The 25,222-nt window shown below is 37.2% G+C and overlaps 1 protein-coding gene across 1 annotated transcript in view; it reads right to left on the bottom strand.

The window, feature by feature from the left end:
- The window catches only part of ZNF804B (zinc finger protein 804B), a gene marked incomplete at its 3' end in the record, with an annotated part of 411,612 nt that overhangs the window by 5,195 nt on the left and 381,195 nt on the right, over positions 1–25,222 (bottom strand). The window contains exon 3 of the mRNA XM_080663892.1: positions 5,576–5,706. Coding sequence (XP_080520018.1) covers positions 5,576–5,706 — 131 coding nt within the window. The remainder of the gene's footprint in view (positions 1–5,575; positions 5,707–25,222) is intronic.

Here is a 25,222-nt window from a genome sequence, read left to right as displayed (position 1 = left end):
TTCTAGTGTCTTAAGTTTTTTTTTTTCTAGTTCAGAAGAATTTCTTGTGTCTTTTTGTTTGTTTTTTAAAGAGCATATGCTGCATTTCATTCATTCATTCATTCATTCATTCATTCATTCATTTTTATTAATCCTCACCCAAGGATATTTTCCCATTGATTTTTTTAGAGAGAGTGGAAGGGAGGGGGAGAAACACACACAGAGAGAGAAACATCAATGTGAGAGAGACTTACTGATTGTTTGCCTCCTGCATGTGCCCCGACTAGGGACTGGGATCTAGTCTGCAACAAAGAAACGTTCCCTTGACCAGACTTAAACCCAGGACCCTTCAGTCTGTGGACTAATGCTCCATACATTGAGTAAACCAGCCAGGGAAGAATTTGTTTTTAATTCCCATTTAACTGATTAGTTTACAAGTTCAATCTGTTATTTACCATGTCCATATGAATTTTAATTTCCAAACAAAAATTTTAGCAATCATCTGGTCTTTAATAATTTCAGACTATCCTCTAAATTTTGAAATTTTATAAAATTGTATTCTTTTCCTTATTGTAACTGTTTTGTAATAAAAACTTTTGTTCATCACATTAATCTCCTGTTTTGAATCTTTTTTTAAAAAAAAATGTTCTTTAGAGAAGGTATTTACCCATCTTTATCATAAGGAATGAAGAGGAACATTATAAGATACTAGAGGCCTGGTGCATGAATTCGTGCATGGGTGTGGTCCCCAGGGCTGGGCTGATGGGGCCTGCTGGCTGGGGGGAGGGATAGGGCGCGGGATGTTGGTTGGCCCCAAGGAGGGAGCTGGCTCTCAGCACCCCTGGGAAAGAGGCCACATGCACTGCCACCCACCCCCAGTTCCCCATCCCAGCCCAGGGCCCAAAGGCCTTGGCAGTGTTGGGAGAGGAGGCAACAGTCACCGGGCAGGGTGTGGAAGGAACGGCCGCCGGCTGGCTGCGGGAGATTAGTTATGGGAGCACACTGACCACCAAGGGGCAGCTCCTGCATTGAGCGTCTGCCCCCTGCTGGTCAGTGCACATCATAGCGACTGGTTGACCAGTTGTTCTGGTTGTTCAGTAGTAACGGTCGCTTAAGCTTTTATATATATACATATGGTCATTAAATATTTCTTTCAAACATAAAGGAATAGGAAGCATAGAGGTTTATTATAGTTATTGGTATTTTAAAGTGTCTGCAGCCTGGGGATAGAACGATGAGGTGCAAAAACATCTGCACCACTGAATTTTGCCTAAGTACCAATGCGATCTTTTTCCATATTTGTTGCCATACTTTGGATTAAGTAGGAGCTATATTTCTGCATTAAATTAACTTCTCCAGGAACTTTAGTCACTCTGATATTACCTGCATAAACTTAGCAGAAATTATTACAAAAGCCTGGTGTATAAATATTATCGTTCTATCTCTCCTGATTCCATTATGATGCAGATATTTTACTATTTTTATATTCTATATATTTTCCTTAATAATATTTTTGCTTATTATGCTGGTACTGTTTTGTGTATTTTCTTGCTTCAACTTATTAGTCTAAATGTTCTTTTTTATTGCGGTTTTATTTCACCATTTATCTTTCTAATGTGCAAGCTTCTTCCTTTTATATTCTTTTAAATATTTTTAAAGCTCTTTGTATTATATTTGGCTTTTGTTGTCCTAAATTTTTGTGTTCATTTTATCATCCAATGTACATTTACCATTATATTTTTTCTCAAGTTTTAACATTTCATCTTTTATAACTCTTATTTTGTGCTTTAAACTTTTGCTCTTATTGCTTTATAAGCTTTAATTTCTTTTATCTTAAATCCAATCTATTTTTATTCTTTTGGAAAATCCTAATTTTCTATCTTTGTGATGTTTTAAATTCTATTATTTTAATAGAAGTTTATGACCTTATAATATGATTAAAAGTTTAATTTTTATAGTTATATCTATATATATGATTTCACTCCCTCCTCTAGGTAAAACTTTCTTCAGTTTTTGTTTTTTACCTAATTATTTTTGTTTATAATAAAAATGTGACCGTAGAGGTAGTCCTTTAATTTTTATTAATGGGCTAGAGGCCTGATGCTTGAAGATTCATGCAAGAATGGGCCTTCCTTCCCCTGGCTGCCTGCAGTGCCTTCGCTATGGCCGGAGCTGCCTTTTCATTCCAGCCCAGAGCCGCCTTTCCACCTTCCCATGCCCAGAGGCCCTGAGTGGCCGGGGTGGGGTGCCTATGTATGCAAATTAACCCACCATCTTTGTTGAGTTAATTTGCATACTCACTCCTGATTGGCTGGTGGGCATCACAAAGGTACGGTCAATTAGCATGTTATTCTTTTATTAGGTAGATGTTCATTCAAATAGTTCTCCAAAAATTTTAATTTGTGGCAACTCAACACATGCATAATTTCATTCTCTCTTGTGCAAAAAGTATACTTTCCAAATAGGAAATAAAACATCAAAGCAAGATGATTTCTTTACATGATATAATTTCCTAATGTTCTACATTATTTATATAAGGAACTTCATAGTCTCAGAATCAGTAGCCCTATAATTTTTAAAAAATGTTTTTATTGATATTTTTTTTTAAGAGGGAGGGAAACGTCAATCAGTTGCTTCCTGTATGCACAGGATAAACCTGAAAACTGGGCATGTGCCTGACCAGGAAGTGAATTGGCAACCTTTCTGTGCATGGAACAACACTCAACTAACTGAGCCACATTGGCCAGTTTTTAAAATTTGGGAAAATATCCATATCAAGCTACACTATACATAAACTTATACATATAGAAGGTTACAAACACATTGAATCTTTCTTCATACAATAACTGATCTTGTTGAGAAACCAAGTTGGATTGAACTACCCAAGAAACAACCAAAGTTGACTGTCTTTTATAAGATCCATTAACAGTTTCTGCCATCATTTTAAAAATCAGTTTGAGACAAATATCCTTACTACTATTAAACTCACCTCTCTTTTCCATAGGGTCGTGAATGAACCTTTTTTTATCTGTATCATCCTACTCAGAAGCCCTCATTATGAATAAAGGACAAACTTGTTATAAAAGAGAGGAGTAAATACAGATGACCCCCCTCCCATTTTATTTTTTACTTTCGTTTGTCAATTCAGCTGCCAAAATGAAAATATTTAATTATTCTATTAAGTGACTTCCCTTAGAGAGAAAAATTATCTGGAGGTCAGATGGTGGGTAGAGAAAGAAAGAAAGAAAGAAAGAAAGAAAGAAAGAAAGAAAGAAAGAAAGAAAGAAGAAAGAAAGAAAGAAAGAAAGAAAGAAAGAAAGAAAGGAAGGAAGAAAGAAAGAAAGAAAATACTTTTCCTAGCCCCAAGTTCTGTATCTGGAAAGCTGAAAACCTACTGTTTTCCTGACTATATGAACAGGCCTGCCTACTCTATAGAGGTTGTGTTTAGGTTTGTATTTGTTCAGTTAATAAGATTTCCAGAGGGACAGCTAACCCCAATAGGGTGGGTTTTAATTTTTTTTTTTTTAATTCAGAAGACAAAGGGTAGCTCTGCAAACTTAGAACTCTTAAACAAAAGCATCATCACCATCACCATCATCATTATCAAGGCTCCTCTGATCCTTTGTCTACTTTTCCCAAAAGAAATATGGAATGGATGAGTAGAAATGTAGAAGTATGACAACTTTCATAATAAAAAAAAGAATCAAAATTATGCTTATTGAAGCTACTTGGATTTCTGTTGTGTGTCCTTAAAGAACTACCTAAAAGGTGTCTCTCTGTAGTTAGCCTTGTCCTTTTTTTTATAATCTGATTCATTGCCCCTCATAATCAATCACCCAGGAATTAACATCTAACCTAGATTGTTTTTTCTTGCAAGCTATCATAATAACCATTAGATGTTTCCTTCTAAGTTCTGTTTTGACAAGGACTGTCTAATATTTTATTTAAAATGGGTTCAAATAACATATTTTAAGATTCTTCTTGCATTTTAAAGTACAAAGCTAGGTACCAAATGTGTGCCCTGGTTCTGTGACCTCATAGTGTGCATTTTGTATTAACCTCACCTGTGGATACATACTTTTGCAACCTTTATTTTTCCTTCATAGCGAATTTCTCACTTATTTTTAACACGACTATTTTTTTATATTTTCATAACTTAAATTAAGCTCAGATAATTCATGTATAAATACATGAATATATGCAAGCTGAGTACTGTGTTTTCACTTATAATTAATCCTAAAAATAAATATTTTTATAATCAAATTTGAGGCCTAATATTTTATGGTACTGTAGGGTGTCCCAAAAATGTAAACACACACTTTAAATAATTATAAAGGTAGGGTTTATTAAAATACATTTCATTTTCAAAATTGAGCTACCAGCTGTTAGTGTATACATTGTTGGGGGGACACCCTGTATAACTGAGACATTCACTCCCAAGTTGATTGTATATTGCTTTTCCTTTTTTTATTGAATGTACTGGGATGACATTGGTTAATAAAACTATATAGGTTTAAAGTGTACAATTCTATAATACATTGTATTGTCTCCTTCCATTTATATTCCCTTTACCCTCGTCTGCCTCCCTCACCTCCCTTTCCCTCTGGTAATCACCATGCTGTTGTTTGTGTCTAAGAGTTTGTGTGTGTGTTTTTTGTTTTGTTTTTTTTTGCTTAATCCCTTCACCTTTTTCACCCAGACCCCCAACCCTCCTTCCCTGATGTATGTCAGTTTTCTGTATCTATGATTATGTTTCTCTTTTGTTCATTTGCTTATTTTGTTCATTAGATTCCATATATAAGTGAAATAATATGGTATTTGTCTTTCTTTTACCAGTGTATTTCACTTAGCATGTATATTGCTTTTCAGTTGCATAAAAGAGGCTTACATTCTGGCACAAAGCTATGAATTTCACAATTCATGAGGTTGCTGTCAGCTACATTAATTAGCTACATTAGTGCTCTCCATTATGATTCATATGAACATAAATTAAAATCTGCAAATTTTATAGTGTTTCAAGTAACAATCTTGCTACTTTGAAACATTCAGCAGTTCCAAGCTTATGTAAAACTTCTATTTTTCAACTGTGAGAATATGTTAGTATCCTTGTTATAATTATCAATTTAAATGGTTAATTTAACTGCATTAATTATCTTACTTGTCCAGATAATGATAGCATCATTTATTCTAGATTCAGGTATTTACAGGGAAATGTACAGAAGATTTATTTTCTCCCCAAAATGATGCATTGTTACTTATAAGTTTAAAAATTTTTATTACAAAACTTAATTAATAAAACGCTATATAGGTCCATTTAAGTCAACTGGATATAATAGATGCTAGTATTTTAGAAACATTCTTGGATCATTTCATTAAAGAGCACATTAAATTAATAATATTAGTAAGGAAAAATAATCAGATGCCAAAGTAATTAATTTATAAACGTTTAACTGTTAGGAACATTTGCCCTCAGGCATATCTATTGATTAATTATAATTTGTTTATGTTGTTACAGTGAACCAAGTAAATTTATCATTGAAATTTCCCCAGAGGTTGAAGAGAATTTTGAACAATCTGAGATACCTCTAATTCTTACCATTCAGACTGTTGCCTCAACTCAGCTAGCTGATGAAGTCGTTTAAGTGCTTTTTCTTGTTTCTTCTCATCTTTCCATGACTTAGAAGCTACATTTCGAGCAAATTCCCGTTGTTTTAATTCTTTCAGTCTCTGTGGACAAAAAAGAAAAACAGGAAGGATGCTATAAATAAGTAATATATTCTCTTCCTCCCACAACACTCCTTATTAAATGTTGTCCCGTGTGCAGAGGTGATTTTCTGGATGGGGAGAGTAACAGCACCTTCTCCCTTGGTGCTGTTCTCTGCTCCAAGATAAATGTAGTTGTCAACTGGGTTATTTATCAAAGCTTGTCACAATCACTATAGAAGTGTGCTGCAAACCTGTACCCAGTCCTTGCTAGGACCATTCTACCTACATAACTGCAATAATATGTATGCCTGTGAAAAACAGAAATGGGAAAAATGTGCACTATATGAATGGGTATGAAGGGAGAGGAGATTATGGAACACCCTTTCTTCTACCCACTGCTCTCAGCCCTCTCACTTGTAAAAGGTACTCGTATTCATAAAAATTGATGCTATTAGCCCTGGCCAGGTGGCTTAGTTGGTTAGAGCATCATCCCATACACCAAAAGGTGGTGGGTTTGATTCCTGATCAAGGCACATACCTAGGGGGTTGGTTTTATCTTTATCAGATTGCATACAGGAGGCAACAGGTTGATGTTTTTCTCTCACATTAATGTTTCTCTCTCTTCCTTCCTCTCTCACTAAAAAAATCAATAAAAACATATCCTTGAGTGAGAATATAAAAAAGAAGAATATTTTTAAAACTTGATGCTATTAAATACACTGGATGAAATTAGTTTTAGTGAAGAGAGTGTTACTGTGGAAGATTTAGTTCAAAGCTCTGAAGCCAATTCTCAACTCATTTTTTTTTCCTGATGAAGATAGTTAATATTTATTCAATGCAGATTTTTCTATATTGTATCCAGGAGAACAAAAAAGAGGACTGGGGATTTAAGCTCAGGATAGAGAGTAGGCCTTGCTTGATTTAAATTAACCTACCACTTCTCCTAATTAATCTTTTCTCTAAAAACAATCAGCTTACATTCAAATTGTATCAGACTCATTACCTGTTTGGATTTCTACTTCAGAATCTGCCACTAAGCACATCTAATGATATTGAACAAATTGAGAAACAGTCACAATCAAATGAGTATCTTGAAGTTTGGGGCTTGCTCCTAAATTGAGAGTATACAGTATATGAAGATTAGCTTCTCTGTCTCCGTACAAAGTGACTTTCAACTGCCTGAAATCTGTATCCATTTAAATTTGTTTCCATTTCCCAAATCAGCTATAAAAGATGTTTCCCAGGAATAGCAAAAAGCACAGAGCTATCATGAGGTAATAACTCTCTGGTAGACTACTTCCCACCCACAGAGCAAGGGCCAAGACCTTTAATGATCATTAGCGTCGCTCTTGAAAGAGAACATGCTCATGGGAGACGGTGGCCAGATAAACTGCTTCTAGGCTAAGTATCTGAAGAAGGAGGCAGGCCAGTCTTCCAAAGAGAGAATTCTGAGCACAAATGACAAGAGTTTCACAGAACTAGAGGCAGCTACAGGGAGAACAGTGGAGTTAATCCAAATTCAATTTTTGGCAAAAATTTCAGAACCTTCTAAAAAATAGAAAATGTAAGGAAAAAAAATGATGGTCCTTATATTATCAGGAAAAAAGATCAACAGTTCTCTGGAGTTGATAAACAGAGAGGCCAAGCCTTAAAGGATAACCTTGATCAGAAGGCAGAGAGGGGCTTATAAAATCCCCATTTCTACTTAGCTTCCTACTCACACTTCTGTAGCCTCTAAGTGTATAATAATTTAGTTCTTGGCGTGAAAGTTTATTTTATGAGCAATGACCTTTTAGGGACATTTCCTACACAGTTTATAAGCCCATATAAAATGCAATTCAACTGTATCAAAGAGAGATGTCTATTTTGGTAAAAGGAGATTTTTTTTTAAACTCTCAGTTACTACTGAATATAAAATACTTACATTATATTATTTTAAAAATATTTGTTATTAATAGCCTAGGAGAGGAAATTAATTCATTTACTTACAACACTGACTCATTAGCATCTTGTTTGAAACTCCCAGATATACCTGTTTCTTTCATTAGCCTCCTAGAACCCAGGACTGCACTTCATCTCTGAGTTATAGACATGTTTGAGATTTGTCTCATTCATCCAACAACAAATATTGTTAATTCCTACTATGTAATGAAGATATAGCAACTTAAAAATCAAGGTTATTCCCTTCGAGGGAGACAGAGTAGTGAAACAGATACTTACGTAAGATAGCACTGACTTTTTTAAATTTATTTTTATTTCAGAGATGAAGAGAGAGGGAGAGAGAGATAGAAACATCAATGATGAGAGAGAATCATTGATCGGCTGCTTCCTGAACGCACCCTATGGGGCATTGAGCCTGCAGCCCAGGCATATGCCCTTGACCAGAATCGAACCCAAGACCCTTCAGTCCGCAGGCCGATGCTCTATCCACTGAGCCATACTGGCTAGGGCAGCACTGACTTTCTTAATAGGCATGAAAACCAGATATTTGAAGCATATAGGAAAAGTTAAGATAGATTAGGGGGTGGGGGTAAAGATTTATTGTGTTAAGGAAGTCAGCAAAGTTAAAATCCTTAAAAGAATTACACAGAGGTAAAGGGGGAGGATGGGAGATATCTGTAATACTATTAACAATTTAAAAAATGTAATGTGAAAAAAAAAGAGTTACACAGAAAAATGGAAGAAGAAATTTTGTTTAAAGACATCTAGCCATAGATTTGGCTTAGGCAATGCTGAGTGCTCAAGACTGCAAAGAGAAAAAATAAAAAACAAGCAAACAGAGACCTACATATGGATCCCCTTAAGTTTTCAGTATGCTAGTTAGCAGTGCATGTGTATAAGGAAACCACTCCGGGCCAAGAGAAAACCAGATGAAAGAATTAAGAGCAAGAGTGACTAGCATTCATCTATGGTCAGGAAAAGTGCCATTTTTCACCAAAAAATGAAAAAAACTCATGGGGCATAGAGCATAGACTTCAGGGAGTGTCTGTTTCAGTAGAGAATAATAAATCATAGATTGAGCACTACTTTGGATTTGCCTACCAAATCATAAAAGCAAGAAATAAATCTGAATCTAAGTAGCCTAGCTGTGTTTCAGAACCAAATCCAATAATATTTATAGAAATACAAAAACAGTCAGCAAAAATAAGAAAAAAATTAATAACATCTAATATCCAATTAGATTATCAAGCATGCAAAGCACCAAGAAAATAGCCCAAAATAAGAAAAATAATCAACCAACCAAGCAAGACCAATACAGAACTTATACAGACGCTAGAATAGGCAGAAAAGTGAATTAAAACAATCACAACTGTCTCCCATATGTTCAAACAGTAGGCAAAAGATGGTGACTTTTGAACAATTATGTAACTAAAGTACTTGAAGAAATGGGAGGGGATTTTGCAACAAAATCTCTACAAACCCCAAGCACAGAAAACTACATCCAAAGCTTATTTATAGTCACATTTTTCAACATCAGGAAAAAAAGTGAAAAATTTAAAAACATTCAGAAAGAAATGACATATTTCTGTAGAGAAAAATAAATAGTAAGATAGAAGAATAATTCTCACTGGAAATAATACAAGTGAGAATACAATAAAGCAACATCTTTAATTTAAAAAAATATATATATTAAAGACCTGTCAAAAATTTTTATACCCAGTGAAAATATCTTTTAAAAATGTGAAACAAATATGTAAGTCATGACAGCTGAAAGAATTCAACACCCATATGGTAAGAAACATTAAAGAATAGTATTGGGCCCTAACTGGTTTGGCTCAGTGGATAGAGTGTTGGCCTGCAGACTAAAAGGTCCCAGGTTTGATTCTAGTCAAGGGCGTGTACCTTGGTTGCGGGCACATCCCCAATAGGGGGTGTGCAGGAGGCAGCTGATCAATGTTTCTCTCTCATCGATGTTTCTAACTCTCTATCCCTCTCCCTTCCTCTCTGTAAAAAATCAGTAATATATATATATGAATAGTATTGGGCAAAAAGAAAATAATACCAAATAGACATATCTATATACTAGTATATAAAAGCCTAAGCCACCAAATGACTGAACGACCGGTTGACCGGTTGACTGGTTGCTATGATGTGCACTGACCACCAGGGGGCAGATGATCAATGCAGGAGCTTGCCCCTGGTGGTCAGTGCACCCCCTCAGTGGGAGTGCCACAAAGCTGACCAACCTGTCCCGGTGGCCTACCAGCCCGGCGCCAGCCACTCACTCCCTCAGTAGTCCTGCAGGTCCAATCTCCAGAGAACGGGCCAGGCACCTATGGACTGGAGCTGCCAGCACAATCCTGACAGTGCCATCGGCCTCCTGGAAGTTGGCCTCTGGCACCACAGCTGCTTCCCCTCCCTAGACACTCAGCAAGGAATATATGATATAAAAGCAGCTGCCAGGTGGCTGCTGACAATCGACGCAAATTTCAGTGGGACGGATCTGGATCCCTGGCTGGCAAGGGCGTCCCACTGCCCATCCAGAGGGCTGATCACATCCTGGCAGCCCCGCCACACCCCTCAGGACAGGTGCCAGATGCAGGGCTCAGGGCTGGCGAGCACCACTGCAGCGGTGCGAGCCTCTCCCAATGGGGAATGATTGGGCATGAGCCTGCAGCAGGAGCAGCGGGGCCCGGATGAGCGGGAGCAGCAGGCAGCATTGGACTGCGGGTTTCGGCCTGATCTCCACGGGCCATGCCGAGGGACCCCACCTGAGCACTAATTTGTGCACCAGGCCTCTAGTATGCCTATAATAACCATTACTAGTATAATAATAAAACAAAGTGTTTAGCCAATAGAACAGCAAAGCAGATAAAAGGAAATTATTAAGTTTACTCAATCCAAAAGGAGGCAGAAAAAAGTAAAAAGGATGGTAAAATATATGGGACAATTAAAAAATGTATAGCAAGATAGGAGCTAAAGCCCTAACCAGTTTGGATCAGTGATGGAGAGTCGGCCTGTGGACTGAAGGGTCCCGGGTTTGATTCTGGGATTCCGGTTAAGGGTATGTACCTTGACTGCGGGCACATCCCCAGTAGGGGGTGTGCAGGAGGCAGATGATAGATGTTTCTCTCTCATTGATATTTCTAACTCTCTATCCCTCTCCCTTCTTCTCTGTAAAAAATCAATAATATATATATTAGGAACTATATATAAGAACTAAAATCTAAACATATCACTAATAAAATTAAATGTAAGTGGTCTAAACACTGGGATTAAAAGATAGTGAGTGTCAGCTTGGAATAAAAAAGCAATCACCTATATGCTGATTACAAAACAAACTTTAAAATAAAGACACAACTGATGAAAAGAAAAAGATAAAAGATCACAAACACTGTATTTCTTGAAAAGGTTACACCAGGTGATCATCCCTGTTATAAAAAGATCTTTCCAAAGTTGATTTGTCCAATGAAAAGAGGATTTTTTTTGACTCTGGACAGATAAGGATAACCTCTAAGAGTCCAAAGGTCAAATTTTGACAACTTTATATTTTAACTTTGGTTTTCTCTATTTTCTTCTCCTGATCTAATAAAATACATTTATTTAAGGAATGGCATGTACTATTATTATCAATAATCTTACTCAGTTTAAACAAAACAAAAAATAAACCAATTACAAAAAGGAAAAGTTCTTTGAGGGTATATAGATCAGCTCTTATTGAGAACAATGCAAAACAAATATATTTCAAAACATTGCTTCCTCATACAAAGACTATAGAGAGCTCAATAGCCAATTGCCTATCATGCACTCAGGGTGAACAGGTCAGAGCAGAGGAATGACCGAACATCATTGGGAGAGGGAGGAAGAAGACAGAGAGAGCGAGACCTAACAACAGGGGGAATAAAACAAAGGTTTTCAGAAGTGTTTGGAAGAAAGACAACACAGTGTAGGTTTTAAGAGGGGGATTCTAAAATCACTCAGACATGAATTTGCATCTGGTCTCTGTCACTCACCGAGAAAGGTACTCAATCTTCTCTAACTTTAGTTTGCACATTTGTAATTTTGCACACTGTCGGTATTTACCTTGTAGAGTTTTTGGAATTATTTGAGCTGGAAAAGGTAAAACGCTGAGCACAGCACCTGACATACAGCAATTACTCAGTGAGTATGAACTGTTACAGTTTAGAGGTAAGGAACAGTCAGATTTTATGGAACTTTGGGAAGCAGGATGAATAGGAGCTCTCTCTATTTTTTATTTTTATCCTCATCAGAGGACTTCCCCCCCCCCCCCAATTGATTTTTTAGAGAGAATGGAAGGGGAGTGGAGAGGGGGGAGAGAGACAGAGACAGAGAGAGATAATTGAAATGAGAGAGACACGTCGATTGGGTACGCCCTGACCAGGCCAGGGATCAAACCTGCAACCCAGGTATCTGTCCTTGACCAAGAATCAAATCCATGACCCTTTGGTGCCCAGGCCAATGTTCTACCATTAAGCTACCCAGGCTAGAGCTAGGAGCTCTTTTTAACTGGCAATGGGGAGCCATTAGGATCATGTGATTGATATTCTTATTGAAAATAGAGGGTTTGAGTGGTTTTCATCTGGACAGTTTCCAAAGCTGGTAGGTGTAGTCTTTTCTAAAGGAGAAGAAAAAGGAAGCATGTTGGGTACCTGCCTCCACCTTGTCTGGAATAACTTATGCTGTTTAATTGAACCATTTATAATTTCTGTAAGTTTAAGAACATATGTCACTACTGAAGAAAAGCATAAGTTTGGGGTTAAAGTATGATTTGTTATCAGACTTTTCTTTGATAAATCTTATTTGAAGTTTGTCCTTGGGTATTAATTCTAACCAAAATTAATCTCAATCAGAAAGGAGAGTAAAAGAGTAGACCTCTAGTGTTTCCTACAGGGAAATAGGGACATCTAGGTCATGTCTTTGTACTTTTTGAAGGCATTTAAAAGAAAAATGGCAGAACAAATGGTCTCCTGATCCTGAAGAGAGGCTACCGTGGTCTTTGCCAAGATCAAAAGCAATGCAATAAAGGGTTGATGCTGGGGTCAAGATAAAGGAAAAAAAAAAGCAGTCCTCACATATCTTCTCCAGCTTTCACAATGAATTTTATCCTCTCTCAGCAATAAGTGAAAGAGGCTTATGGAGATATATGTGCTAAAATACACTGATGGAATATTTGGAATTTAATTTTCTTATCAGGTTCATTTTAAAAGCACAAACTAAGTAATTTTTATTTCCCTACCTGCCAATAAGAATGCTGTCACTTGCATTGCAAGTGGAATTCAGCTGTGAATAAATAAATGAGGAGGCAAATTGAGCAGGTCAGCGAGTCTCTATGTGTTCAGAATAACAGTGCTCATATTATTGCTTACCAGTCAGAACATGCATGTGAACATCTGCCAACTCCAGTAATCACTCTCCGTTAAGGTCACTGAAGCAGAACACACATGTGAAGTGAATTTACTCAAGCCTAGCTACTTTTTATCTCAAACAGAGTAACTCCTCCCATCTTGCACTTTCATCCATAGAGCCCAGAGTATATTGTGCAGGCATTAATGTTGTTCATAGCAGAGCAAAACCCCAATGCACCAGGTCAAAATGATTAACCTCATTTTAAAAATGAAGAAACAAACAAATAGGAGGTTACATGACTTGATCTACACCAAAGGAAAGAAAAAGAAAGGATCCTTGAGTTGGAAATAAAATGTCTAATATCTATAAGAATAAGGCAAAGTGAGAGAAACGTTTGTAAAATTCTAGACATTTATTAGTTTCAGTTTATGAAATTGAAAGTCTATCCCAGTGGTCGGCAAACTCATTAGTCAACAGAGCCAAATATCAACAGTATAACGATTGAAATTTCTTTTGAGCCAAATTTTTTAAACTTAAACTTCTTCTAATGCCACTTCTTCAAAATAGACTCGCCCAGGCCGGGGTATTTTGTGGAAGAGCCACACTCAAGGGGCCAAAGAGCTGCATGTGGCTCGGGAGCCGCAGTTTGCCGACCACTGGTCTATCCAGTTTGGTATATTGTTCATTGTTTGGAAATGTCTTTATCAAAATGATTTGGAGCTTAAGTCTGTGGTACCTTAGAAAGCCATATTACATCAGGTAAGAAAATAGCTGATACTATATCAAAATCAGTATCTCTAGTGACTACTGTTGTGAAATGATTGACAGAATTACAATGGAAGTCCTTGGTGATGAGTAAACGGGAATCACTGTTCAGACTGAGTAAGTAGAAGTCAAAGGGCTTCTCATCACTACCCATCTCCACGTTCACATGTGATAAGAACGCATCTGCCACATTAGAACCATAGTAATTCCCATGAAGTGTCTGCAGAGAGCATGTTCAGGCCTGGAGAAGTCCAGCATTTCTGGAATGACTAATGAAAATTCATTAATTAAAGATTATGAATTGAGTAAATATTTGATAGACTAATAGTTGGTTACTAAGGCATCAGAAAAAGCAATTTCATCTAATCTAGAACACAAAGAATAACTTTAATGTGAGAAGCACAAGAATGATTCTAGGCCAGAAAACCCAGACGCTTTTCCTCATGAAACAGGATTTCAAAATTATCACAACTTCCTTAGAGAAAAAGTGGAGAGTGTTAGAATGTGTAACATGCGTTCTTTATAGTCTGGTGCACTTAAACTAATTACTAAAATTATATGGCACACCAAAACATATATTGTACTGTTTTTGCCAAACTGGTTTAAAAAACAGTTATAATTTTGATTCATTCTCACAGAATGACTGGTGTTGCTTTGGCTGTTGTCATTGTTTAATTTGACAATCTAAGGGAAAGAGGTAAATGCCCCTGACTAAATAGTCAGTTATTGCATGTTTTAAAAATTCTTGCACATACCAGTTGGAAATCACTGGTCCAGTATGTACATTACTTATAGTTTATCTTTAAAAAGTGTTATTCATACAAAACTGCTCAAATACATTTCACAAATCTTCATCTTTTAGATATACTTTAAAAGGTAGAGTTAGAATGGGTACCAAAAGAGACCTGTTAAGGATATTTTTCTGTATGAGTTTCATTTCTATCTTCAGTGTTCCCCCCAGACACATGTGGACGAGACCAAGCCCTTAAAGAATCTTTTAATAATTCATTTTTAAAGATCAGGAGAATTACTCACAGTCCTTATGGGAAAGTTTTAGGAAATAAGTGTTTTTGCACAAAGCCCGAAGAGTCTAAAAGGTTTACCTCAAGAGAATTCAGTCGAGGCCCCTGCTCTCCCAGAAGATTGTGTGGTTGCTGTCAGGATGTTGTTGTTATTTGGCAGATTATTATCCACTCTGCAGCATTCGGTCCCTGCTGTGTGACTCCTTCATGGTCACCTCCTCCCCATTCAGTTCATAAAGAAAACAACCTAATGTCCCCAGACCCATCGATCCAGCTATTTTTTTTTAAGAGCAATTTCTTGTATTTCTCCATTTTGTATAACCTAACATTATATTGATTTCTAAAAGCTCTTTCAATGTCTACTTCCTCCTCCCCATTCTTTTCATACCCTACTTTAGGGTCAGCAATCCATCTACAGGTTGTGTGGAAATAGAACTGTCTTTGAGAAAAACAAATTTAACAGAGGCAGGATGAGAAATAAATTAATGAAATTAGACTGGTGTAAAATTGAATTTTGGATCATATTACTCTTACACAACAAACAAAGATGATATTTTAAAGCTAAAGGTGTCAGCAATGAGTTGAGCAACGTGTGTCAGAAACTTGGCTGCAGAGATAAATCAAATAGGTTTATTATACACTTAACCAAGAATCTATATTCAAGCATACCGCAGTACTTGTACCTGCTCCAGAAGTCTACTGCCCAATCTTTTTTTACCTTTTGATTTCTTCCAACTTAAACATGCGGGTTTATCCCCTTGGTTGCAATATACCTGAGAGATCTCAGTCTCAGGACTGCATTCCAAGTAGGAAGAAAGAGCTAAGGGCAAAAGGTGACTGTGCCTTTTTTTTTTTTTTGGTCTTAAATCGACAGCTTTTTGGAAGCTGCATCAAGTAATCTTCGTTCGCATACCATTTGCTAGAGGGATGTCACACACTGTTGACATGTGAGGGTGGAAGAGACATTGAGTAGGTAACCAGCAGTGTCTGCCCTACTGATGTTGCTACATTAGGAATGGTTGCCAAAAGGAATGGTTGTAGTTAGTGTTCAACCACGTTTACTGCTTCTTGCCCCTCTACAAGCTCTGTCATTGGCTGCAAAGCAGGATACAGAGAAGTTTCTAGACCATTTTACTTGGCATTCTCATAAAGACCCTATTTAAAAATGACTAATTTTTTCAAAAAGATTTGGAATTGAGTTTCTCTTTAGGTACAAGGTTAGATGTTAGCAGACTGAAAGCTAAGACCCATGAGTCAAATCTAGCCCTCAGCCTGTTTTTAGAAATACTAATAAAGTGTTATTGGAACACCATGACAAGATAAGAATTTCTGCCATGTTCTAAATTAAATTACAGCAGGGCCGGAGAGTAAGAGAAAGATACAGAAAGTTTAGCCTATTGATTCTGTGGACCAGATCTGACAAAAAACTGCTTACATTCCTATATATCTGTTGGAATTTAGGATTAATTTCCAGGTGGCCATTTTCAAGATTATAAAAAAGAGAGAATAGCCAGGTGCCGCACAGCTAATCCACAGGGGCGGACATTTCCTTGCTGACTCTGCACCTTTCCTGGAGCTGGCCCTGTATCAGTCCCAGCTGCTAATCTGATATGTAAAAATGCTCCACCACTCCAGGAGCAAGGACATGCTATCTTTTGACTTAGCCATGCAGCTGACGGTTCTGACTTCATGTCCCAGGACCTGGTATTTCTTACTACTACTGGCCTAATAAATCTTCGCTTTGTTTGTTTGTTTACATTTTTAATTTACCTTTGTTGTTGAAAGTGTCACAGATGTCCCCCTTTGTACCCCATTGACCCCTTCTGGCCCACACTCGCGCCACACCTTAGGCCTTCACCACACTATTGTCTGTCTCCATGGGTTATGCATGCATGTATACAATTTCTTTGGTTAATCTCTTACCCCCGACCCTTCCCCCAGCGCGCCCCCCCCCCCCACCCTGCCGGCCCCATTCCCTCTGAGATTCGACAACCGTTCCATGCTTCTATGTCTCTGGATCTATTTTGTTCATCAGTTTGCATTGTTCTTTAGATGCCACATATAAGTGAGATCATGTGATAATTGTCTTTCTCTGACTGGCTTATTTCACTTAGCATAATACTCTCCAGGTTCCTCCATGCTGTCTAAAAAGGTAAGAGATCTTTCTTTTTTCACAGCACCTAGTATTCCATGGTGCAAATGTACCCTACAACTAGACCACCAATATACACCATACACAAGAATAAATCCTTGCTTTAAAAAAGACTTTCAGCTGTGAAAATTAATTTTTTGTTGTTGTTTAACAACAGCCATGCCCATTTATTTACATCTCATCTCTGCCTACTTTCATGCTATAATGGCAAAGTTAAGTCCTTGCAACAGAGACTATGTGACCCACAAAGTCAAAGGTATTTACTACATGACCCTGTCCAGATTGTCTGCCAACCTCAGTGAGTGAAATACTGTTTCTTTAGTTCTGGATGGGGAGGTTGGTTAGTTCCATATTTATACCAGTACTTACGGGATAGCTTTAAGTATTCCTATTAAGATGCTGACTTATCTTAGCTTTAGCATTCCCAACTTCCTGCAGGAAGTCTGACTGAATCAAGCCTTTGATATTTGCTAAATCAAGCCTTGGATATTCTCACTGAAAAGATCACACTGAGCTAATAAATGCACAGCTAATTTTGGAACTCAACAGATTGAATCATCGCTTAAGTCAAGAGTGTCTGGATGTTCTAATAATAAGGATCATTGTATTTTAATAACACTAAAAAGACTCACTGGTTTTGGATATATATAGAAAATGAAACTGATAAGTAGTCTTTTTAAACACCCTAACCATCGAGCAACACCAAGTAGGGCACAGAAAAAAGAATACTTTTAGTTATGCCTATACTTTTTCTAAAGCTGTATGCATAATTCCTAGTGTATTTTATAGCTCCAAACATGTGACGTAAAACTTTTAGGTTGACATGCAGAAACACTAAGAAAGGCTGGTTAGATTCAGTTTGACTTTTAAAAATAAAACAACTTCATAAAGAATAAAATACAATCATTAAAGAGCCCCATTTCTTCAATTTCAAACTAATAAGGTCAGAATATTTTACAATATAATGTCCAGTAGTTTTGAGTAAATAAGGAAACAGCACATTCATTCACTCTTAGTTTGAGAACAAACTGATGTAATCCCTCCAGAGGGTAATTTGACAATAGCCATTATATTTCTATATGAATCATCCCCTGGCTCAGCAATTCCACTTCTAGAAATGTATCCCTCAGATATAATTACTCATCTGAACAAAGGCTGTTCCTTGTAGTATTGATAGAAATAAGCTTGGGGGAGGAGGAGAACAAACACAAAACTGTCTAATTTTTGAAACCTTATTCTTAACCACAACTGAAATTGCCTACAGTAGCTTCTTCTTTTTTTTCTTTTGAATGATAACCAAGTTACCACCATGTGTATAAACTCTATTATTCCTTTATACATGTCTCTTCTTTACCCTAAGTCCTGCAATGAGCTGAATTACAATTTAAAAAGTGAGAGTCTACTGCATTACTTTTGCTGTTTTTGTTGCTTTTAGAAATACTTTAGTATAGAGAAGAATTCTTCAAATTTGGTGCCTAAAGAATCAGTGGCCTCACAATTTTACTTTCTCAAGACCAGTCACATATCACCATTTTTAACACTTGTACGAAATAGAATAACGTAAAATAAATGGAGCATCACTTGAGATGAGGCTGTTTTAAGCAGCTAAAAATTAAAATTCACAATTGTGAGTCCAAGTGAAATAAAAATAAAGACTGCAAGAGTTGGGCAGAATAAGAGCAGAGAGTGAGATACAGGCATTCTGGGCCTTGGTGAAGATATCATTAGTTTTTTTCTATTGCCTTCCTTATGAAGTATTCTACCTGCTTTCATGTTTAAATCTCTGAAAAATATCATGAAGATACAACTAAAATGGAATAATATAGTTACTTAATGTGATAATTAACTGACATTTGTAATTCCAGTAAAAACCATCTTCTTTGATATCTGAATTGGTTGTTGATTAGAGACAAATTATGCCTGGAGATAATATCTATTTAGATAACTCAGTTATCAGCAGCTATTTAATGATGCTCTTTAATAATACCTTGTTTCATTTAGCCTATTTTTAATGAAATACCCTAAATGCTATTAGCAATGGTAATTGAAACGTGAGACAGAATTATTATATCTATTAAAAGTGGTTACCTTAGAAGGCCTTGCATTTTAATCATCCTAAACAAAGCCATCTAACCATTAGTTGATTTACAAATTATCCCAATAAACATGGAGATCACAAAAAAGCACACATCCTCATTCGGGTGTAAATAAATAGTAAACAGATTTCACCTTCAAATAAATACTAGTGAGCTAAAAAATGTCTCCCTTTGAAAATTAATAGCAGAAATAAGAAAAAATATGAATATATAAAGTAATCTGCTAAAGATTCAAGTATCTCATCAAAGCCTTCATTACCCTTAGGGAATACATAATATTTATGTGTGTATTTTTATTTTCATGGTGAAAAACTGAAAATAATGCAGAAGTCCAATTATAGAAAGTTGGTTTAATAAATTATGATATAGACATTTGATAAAACACATGCGCCCAGATCTATGCTGGGAAATAATATTTAATTCCCTTGGAAATGTCCATTGTGACAGATACACTGTTTATCCAAAATTACACCCCATCACCTCCTTCCTTGCTAAAATAGGTTTATTTTTTATTTTATTCATGTATTTTTTTAGGAATCATGTAGCAATTCCTTGCATTCAGATGAACATTTGACCCTGATTTTGCCACCGCCAGAGATAAATTCCTACAATTTAGCCAAAAGAAAATCATAACAGACTCAGTTCTCAGTTTCCATGTTTAAATCAAAATTGCCTAGTGGCCACTGTGTTCTACCTTACAATGTTTTAAGGTATTTAATAATTATATAATATTAAAGCAAATACATAAAGCAAGGATGATGTCCAAGTACTATGGACAAGGCTCAGTTAAAAGTGCAGCTGCTTGAAGTATAGTAATACCTTTAATCTTCAAGACAAATGTATGATATAGATGCTGTTATTATCACTCCCATTGTACAGCCAGAGGATAACAAATAGAAAAGTTATAGAATTTATTTGAAGTCCAAGCTGCCTACTCCCAAGCCCTAGCTCATAACATCTATGTACTTTGCAAACCCTCATGACTCTCCCTTGAATCATGACATTGCCATGCTCCCAGGGCCAAGATTTTTAAAATTACATTTCAAAAGTTATGTTTTCGATTCCACACAAACTATAGTTTTAAAAACGTACATCTATGAAAGCCCTGAAATGTTCATTTGGGATTTATCATCTGAAATTTATCATGTCTCTGTGCCAAAAACTTAAAAACATCTGCCTCCTGCTTGGTTAACAGTGAAACCTCTGGGATATAACTCAACTTCAGAAAAATTATTTACAAGAGTAAGAGTCTAACCAGGAAGTATCTTTACTTTTTCCAAAGGCATGTGATTTAACTATGAGTAAAGCCAATTGCGTTCCTTATTTTACCTCAGTCCAATTTAGTAATTTCCAACACAGGTTTGTGGCAATCTAAGGCCTTTGAAAAAAAATCTTAAGGAGTTTTGTAAAATGCTACCAAAGTTCTCAAAAAAAAATTAATTGAATTCACTTAAAATAAGTCTGATCAAGTATTCTGAGCAGTGTGGTGATAAATTCAAGATAACTAAGAAGTGATAGAAAAAATTGAGAGTCATCCAGGTTGTCACTGCTATTCTGTGAGGCACTGAGTTAGGTGTTATGTTTGAGAGAAGATGAAAAAGATGCTCATGCAACTAAGAGCATGCAAAGGGAAAGGTGATATGCACTGTCTCCAACAAGGATGGTTTTGTTTATTAGTAACAGAAATCTACTAAAACTAGGGCTGCTCTCATGGAAGGGTACAGGGTATCTCAACTCAGAGACCCTGCAGGAAGTATAGCTAGGCTACAAAAGGGACTGACACTAAGAACTCAGAAACTAGGAACTGATGACTTGACCTGTCAAATGGGGATTGCAGGACCTCCCATCTCTTCTTCTCTGGGCACACAAATATTCTCCTGCCTCTCCCAAGCATGCCATTCTCTGTTTTGGAATGTATTAGACCTGAACACGGCCACTCCAGACTCGGGTTTTACTATGCCTCAAAGTGACAGATTCTCTAACCCTGATTTGTAATCATGGAGGGAAAGAATTTGTACCTGGCAAAACTAGGAACAAGGTTCCATCCACATCCCAATTACCTGTGACAGACTGGGTGAGAGCTGTGGCTTAATTCTCATTTAGCAGAAGTTGCAGGTCCAAACAATGTGACAAAAGGACATGAACAAGTTCTCTAAGAACTGGGAGTAAGGCAGAGGAAAAAATGTTTAGCATAGGAAATTATTGAGTGTTTAGTTACATACATGATCTTAATGGAGAGCAGAATGTGTTAAGAAGTATACAAGAGATTTAGACATTGTTATAACAGTGAAAATGTAAGAGGTTATTTTTGGTCATATATATGTATATATGCATACATATATATGTATTGTGATATACATACATCACTATATCCTATCTAATAAAAGAGTAATATACAAATTGACCATCACTCCAACACGAGATGGCTGCCCCCAGGTGGACACAAGATGGCCGCCACAAGATGGCCAGCAGGGGAGGGCAGTTGGGAGGGACCAGGCCTGCAAGGGAGGGCAGTTGTGGGCGATCAGGCCAGCAGGGGACGGCAGTTAGGGGCAAACAGGCTGGCAGGGGAGGAGTTAGGCATCAATCAGGCTGTCAGGGGAGTGGTTAGGGGGTGATCAGGCTGGCAGGCAGAAGCGGTTAGGGGCAATCAGGAAGGCTGGCAGACGAGCAGTTGGGAGCCAGCAGTCCTGGATTGTGAGAGGGATGTCCGACTGCCCATTTAGGCCCCTACCTGGATCGGGCCTAAACAGACAGTAGACATCCCTTGAGGGGTCCCAGATTGGAGAGGGTGCAGGCTGGGCTGAGGGACACACACACACACCCATGCATGAATTTCGTGCACCGGGCTTCTAGTATATATTATATATATATACACACAAACAATTGCAATAATAACATGATTTTTAGTTGATTGTTCAAACTGATGCCATGAATTTTTCAGACATAGTTATAGCATTTAAAGTGAGTATTAATAAAGGTATTAATAGCTATCTTTAATCTAGTGCTTCATTTATGCCAAACATTGTCATGAAATGTGTTAATGCATTACTTAATTTAATTTTTAGAGCAAAATTGTAAGGTATATCCTATTATTTTCCACATGTTAGGAAAAAGTAATTGGCCCTTAGAGAAGGTAAGAACTTGACAGAGATCACACATTGATAACAGAGGAAAGATTCCAGCCCACGTTTCTTTAACTAGTTCTCTTAACCACACGCATTAATGCTATTCCAAGCCCTGACGAGAATTTTGTTAGAGAGATAGGATTCTAATATATCTTGTGGAAGAGTGCAAGAGTAAAGGTAAAATGGATGGTAAAATCCTTCTAGAGTATTCAAGAAACACTGAGAGGTTATTTATAGCTGAAACATGGTATATATAAGAAAAGACAAACTAAGCCTAAAAGATAAATCTGGTCCTGAGCATGGAGGGCCATGCCAACCATATTGAGCAGAAGAGAAAACTAATTAAAATGGTTCTTGAGGAGAGTAAGCATGATGCTAGTGAATACAGTTTACAGGGTGGGTTGGGGGTGGGGGTGAATATGTCCTATATTTCTGGCAAGCAGATAATTGCACTGTCCTGTCAAGATCACCTACTGCAGTCCATTTTATTTAGTTGATATAAATAATAAGCATCTTAAAGCCATTCATGAATGAAGTTGAGTAGTCAAGAGATTGGCTAAACTCTAATAAGGTGAAAAGCTGTCAAAATAAGTAAGTGGCAAGCTTAGGGTATCTATTACTGTTTCTTATCTGTCAAGAGTTTTCATTCCAGAAAAAAAAGAAATTGTAGGAAAATGCTAGTCTCTGAAATGTTCTGACTAAATGCAAAATGATTTTTCACAATTCCCTAACCATTAGCAAGTCAAATCTGAATCTTCCTCTAAATTATAGCCTATATGAATAGCATTTTCCCCTCAATGCTTCCACCTGAATCCAAGCCATCATCATAACCTTCCTTCATAGTAATTTCTAGCTTGTCTCTAACCTCCCAGTTGCACCCTCCCTCACTTCTATCCACTGTTCACAAAGGAAACAAAGCAGTCAGTTCAAAACATCTTTCAGATTAAGCCTCTTTTTTGATTAAAGCTTACCAATGGTTTAGAAGTAATCTGAGACTAAAATTCAAAATCATTAGGATGGTCTGTGACATTCCACATGATTTAGATCCTGTATCCCTTCAGCTTCATTTTCTACCATTCTCTCTACCCTGGTCCCCCATTCTATTGCTCTTCAGTTATGCTGACTTCTCGTCAATTACATAAATACTCCTTAATTTTTCCCAACTCAGGAACTACATTCTTGCTGGACCATCTTGATTTCTCTTTAGAAATCTAGGATCATGCTGTCAGAGAGGCTTCCCCTACCCACTAATTAAAAATAGTTTCAACCGCATGCCATAGTCACTAGTATGTCACAGAGGAAGAGTATTTATTAAATGGTAAAGGTTAAAAGGTATTGTAGAGTGTTCCAGCTCAAGGAAAGAGCATGTACAAACATTTGTACACAAGAGAAGGGAACCTATAAGGCTAGAATACAGTTACATATTGGAGTAGGAATGAAAAGCAGGGGAAGGTAAAAGATGAGCTAGGAGAAGTGAGTTGGTATCTACAGACTTTTAAAGAAATCTAAGGAGGTTAGGCTTTATTTTGAAATATATTTTCATGTATGAGATGAAAGGAGATGAAATGTTTAAGTTGAGGAATGATGTGGCCATAATTGCATTTCAGAAAGAAGAAGGATTCTGGTATAGAAATAGGGAGGGGTCAAGACTGGAGGCATGGAAACTAACCAAGAGGAGGTGATGGTGTCCTGACCTTCAATGAGAGGCACTGTGAGGAGGAGGTAGCACAGGAAAACACTGAGGCAATAGAATTAACTAGAGAAATTATTCATCAATTAGAGATTTATTTGCACTCTTGCCATTACTATTACCAAAACAAATCATTTATTTCAGTAAGATGTCTTCCTTTGGTTAAGTCCATTAGTGATTTAATTAAGAAGTAGTCCAATTCTTATAATGAAAAGGATATATTTTAAATAGACTTATACCTTTTATTTTTAAGAGCTAAATGGGAAGAAGCAGTTAACCCTCGAACCCTTAGGGAAAATAAAGCACAGCATTATTTCAGTCGCTGGCAATTTTAAAGCAGTGAGTCAGGTTAGAGGTGTTTAATAAATGAACATTAGATACTCCCAAAGTGAGCAAATTGCCGAAAGGTGCTCTGAATGAGGCAGTGGAGTTTGGTTATTGTTGTTTTGGGATTTTTATTCATGTTTGGTTTTGAAGATTTAAAAACATGATATCTCACTTCTTCCTGAAAAGCTTTTAGTTGTCATACATACATGAAACTTAAAGTGGTATTAGAAACCAGAGCACTAGAAAGGAGGAAGAAGCCAGTATTCTCATAGTAAAAGTCCATACAGATTCCAGGAGTGATGTCACCAAGATGGAGACATAAGAGACTACAGCTTTGTCTCCCCTACAAAGACCAGTGATCAGATAACTATCCACAAACAAAAACAGCTCTTGGAGGGCTCTGGAGTCCACTTAAGAAACTTCAGGAACACAACAGAACAAAAAAAAATGAGAATAACCACACAAAAAAGGAAGAGAGATAGCTTCATTTTGCATTGCTTAGTGCCTAGAGAGAACTCCCACACTGAGAAAGAATTCCTCTCTTTATAAAGGGAGAGTGGGATGAGTTACCAGCTCTACCAGGATAGCATGAAGGTCCTGTTTCAATTTCACTCCACCCAGATTGGCAAAGCTGAGACAGAGATAACTAGGAATAGAAAAGAAAACAAGAGCTTACCAATAGCAGCCACAGAGCAGGAATGACCATAGTTCCAAGCGATCTTTCCTGCAGACAGATCCAGCAGTCTCTCTACCGAAGAAACCAATGGCCAACATACCACCACAGATACTACAGATTTCAACAGTTTTTGCCCCACAAGAATCTGCATTCACTGACACCGGCCACCTGAGTCCCTTCTCTTCCCTTTCTTCCCTGCCTGCGAAGAAGCCCAGGAACCACCGTGGCAGTCAGCCTAGGCTTCTATGACTACACAAGTGCCAGATACCAGCCTAGAGGTCTAAGAAAGACCTCACCACCATGCATGCAATCAAGGCTAGCCCCTCCAGCTGCGCACATGCATGCTGCCAACCTGACGCCCATCACTGGCCTC

Source organism: Plecotus auritus, assembly GCF_963455305.1.
Source record: "Plecotus auritus genome assembly, chromosome: 4".
NCBI classification, from domain to species: domain Eukaryota; kingdom Metazoa; phylum Chordata; class Mammalia; order Chiroptera; family Vespertilionidae; genus Plecotus; species Plecotus auritus.
This window is presented reverse-complemented; position numbering and strand designations above follow the sequence as displayed.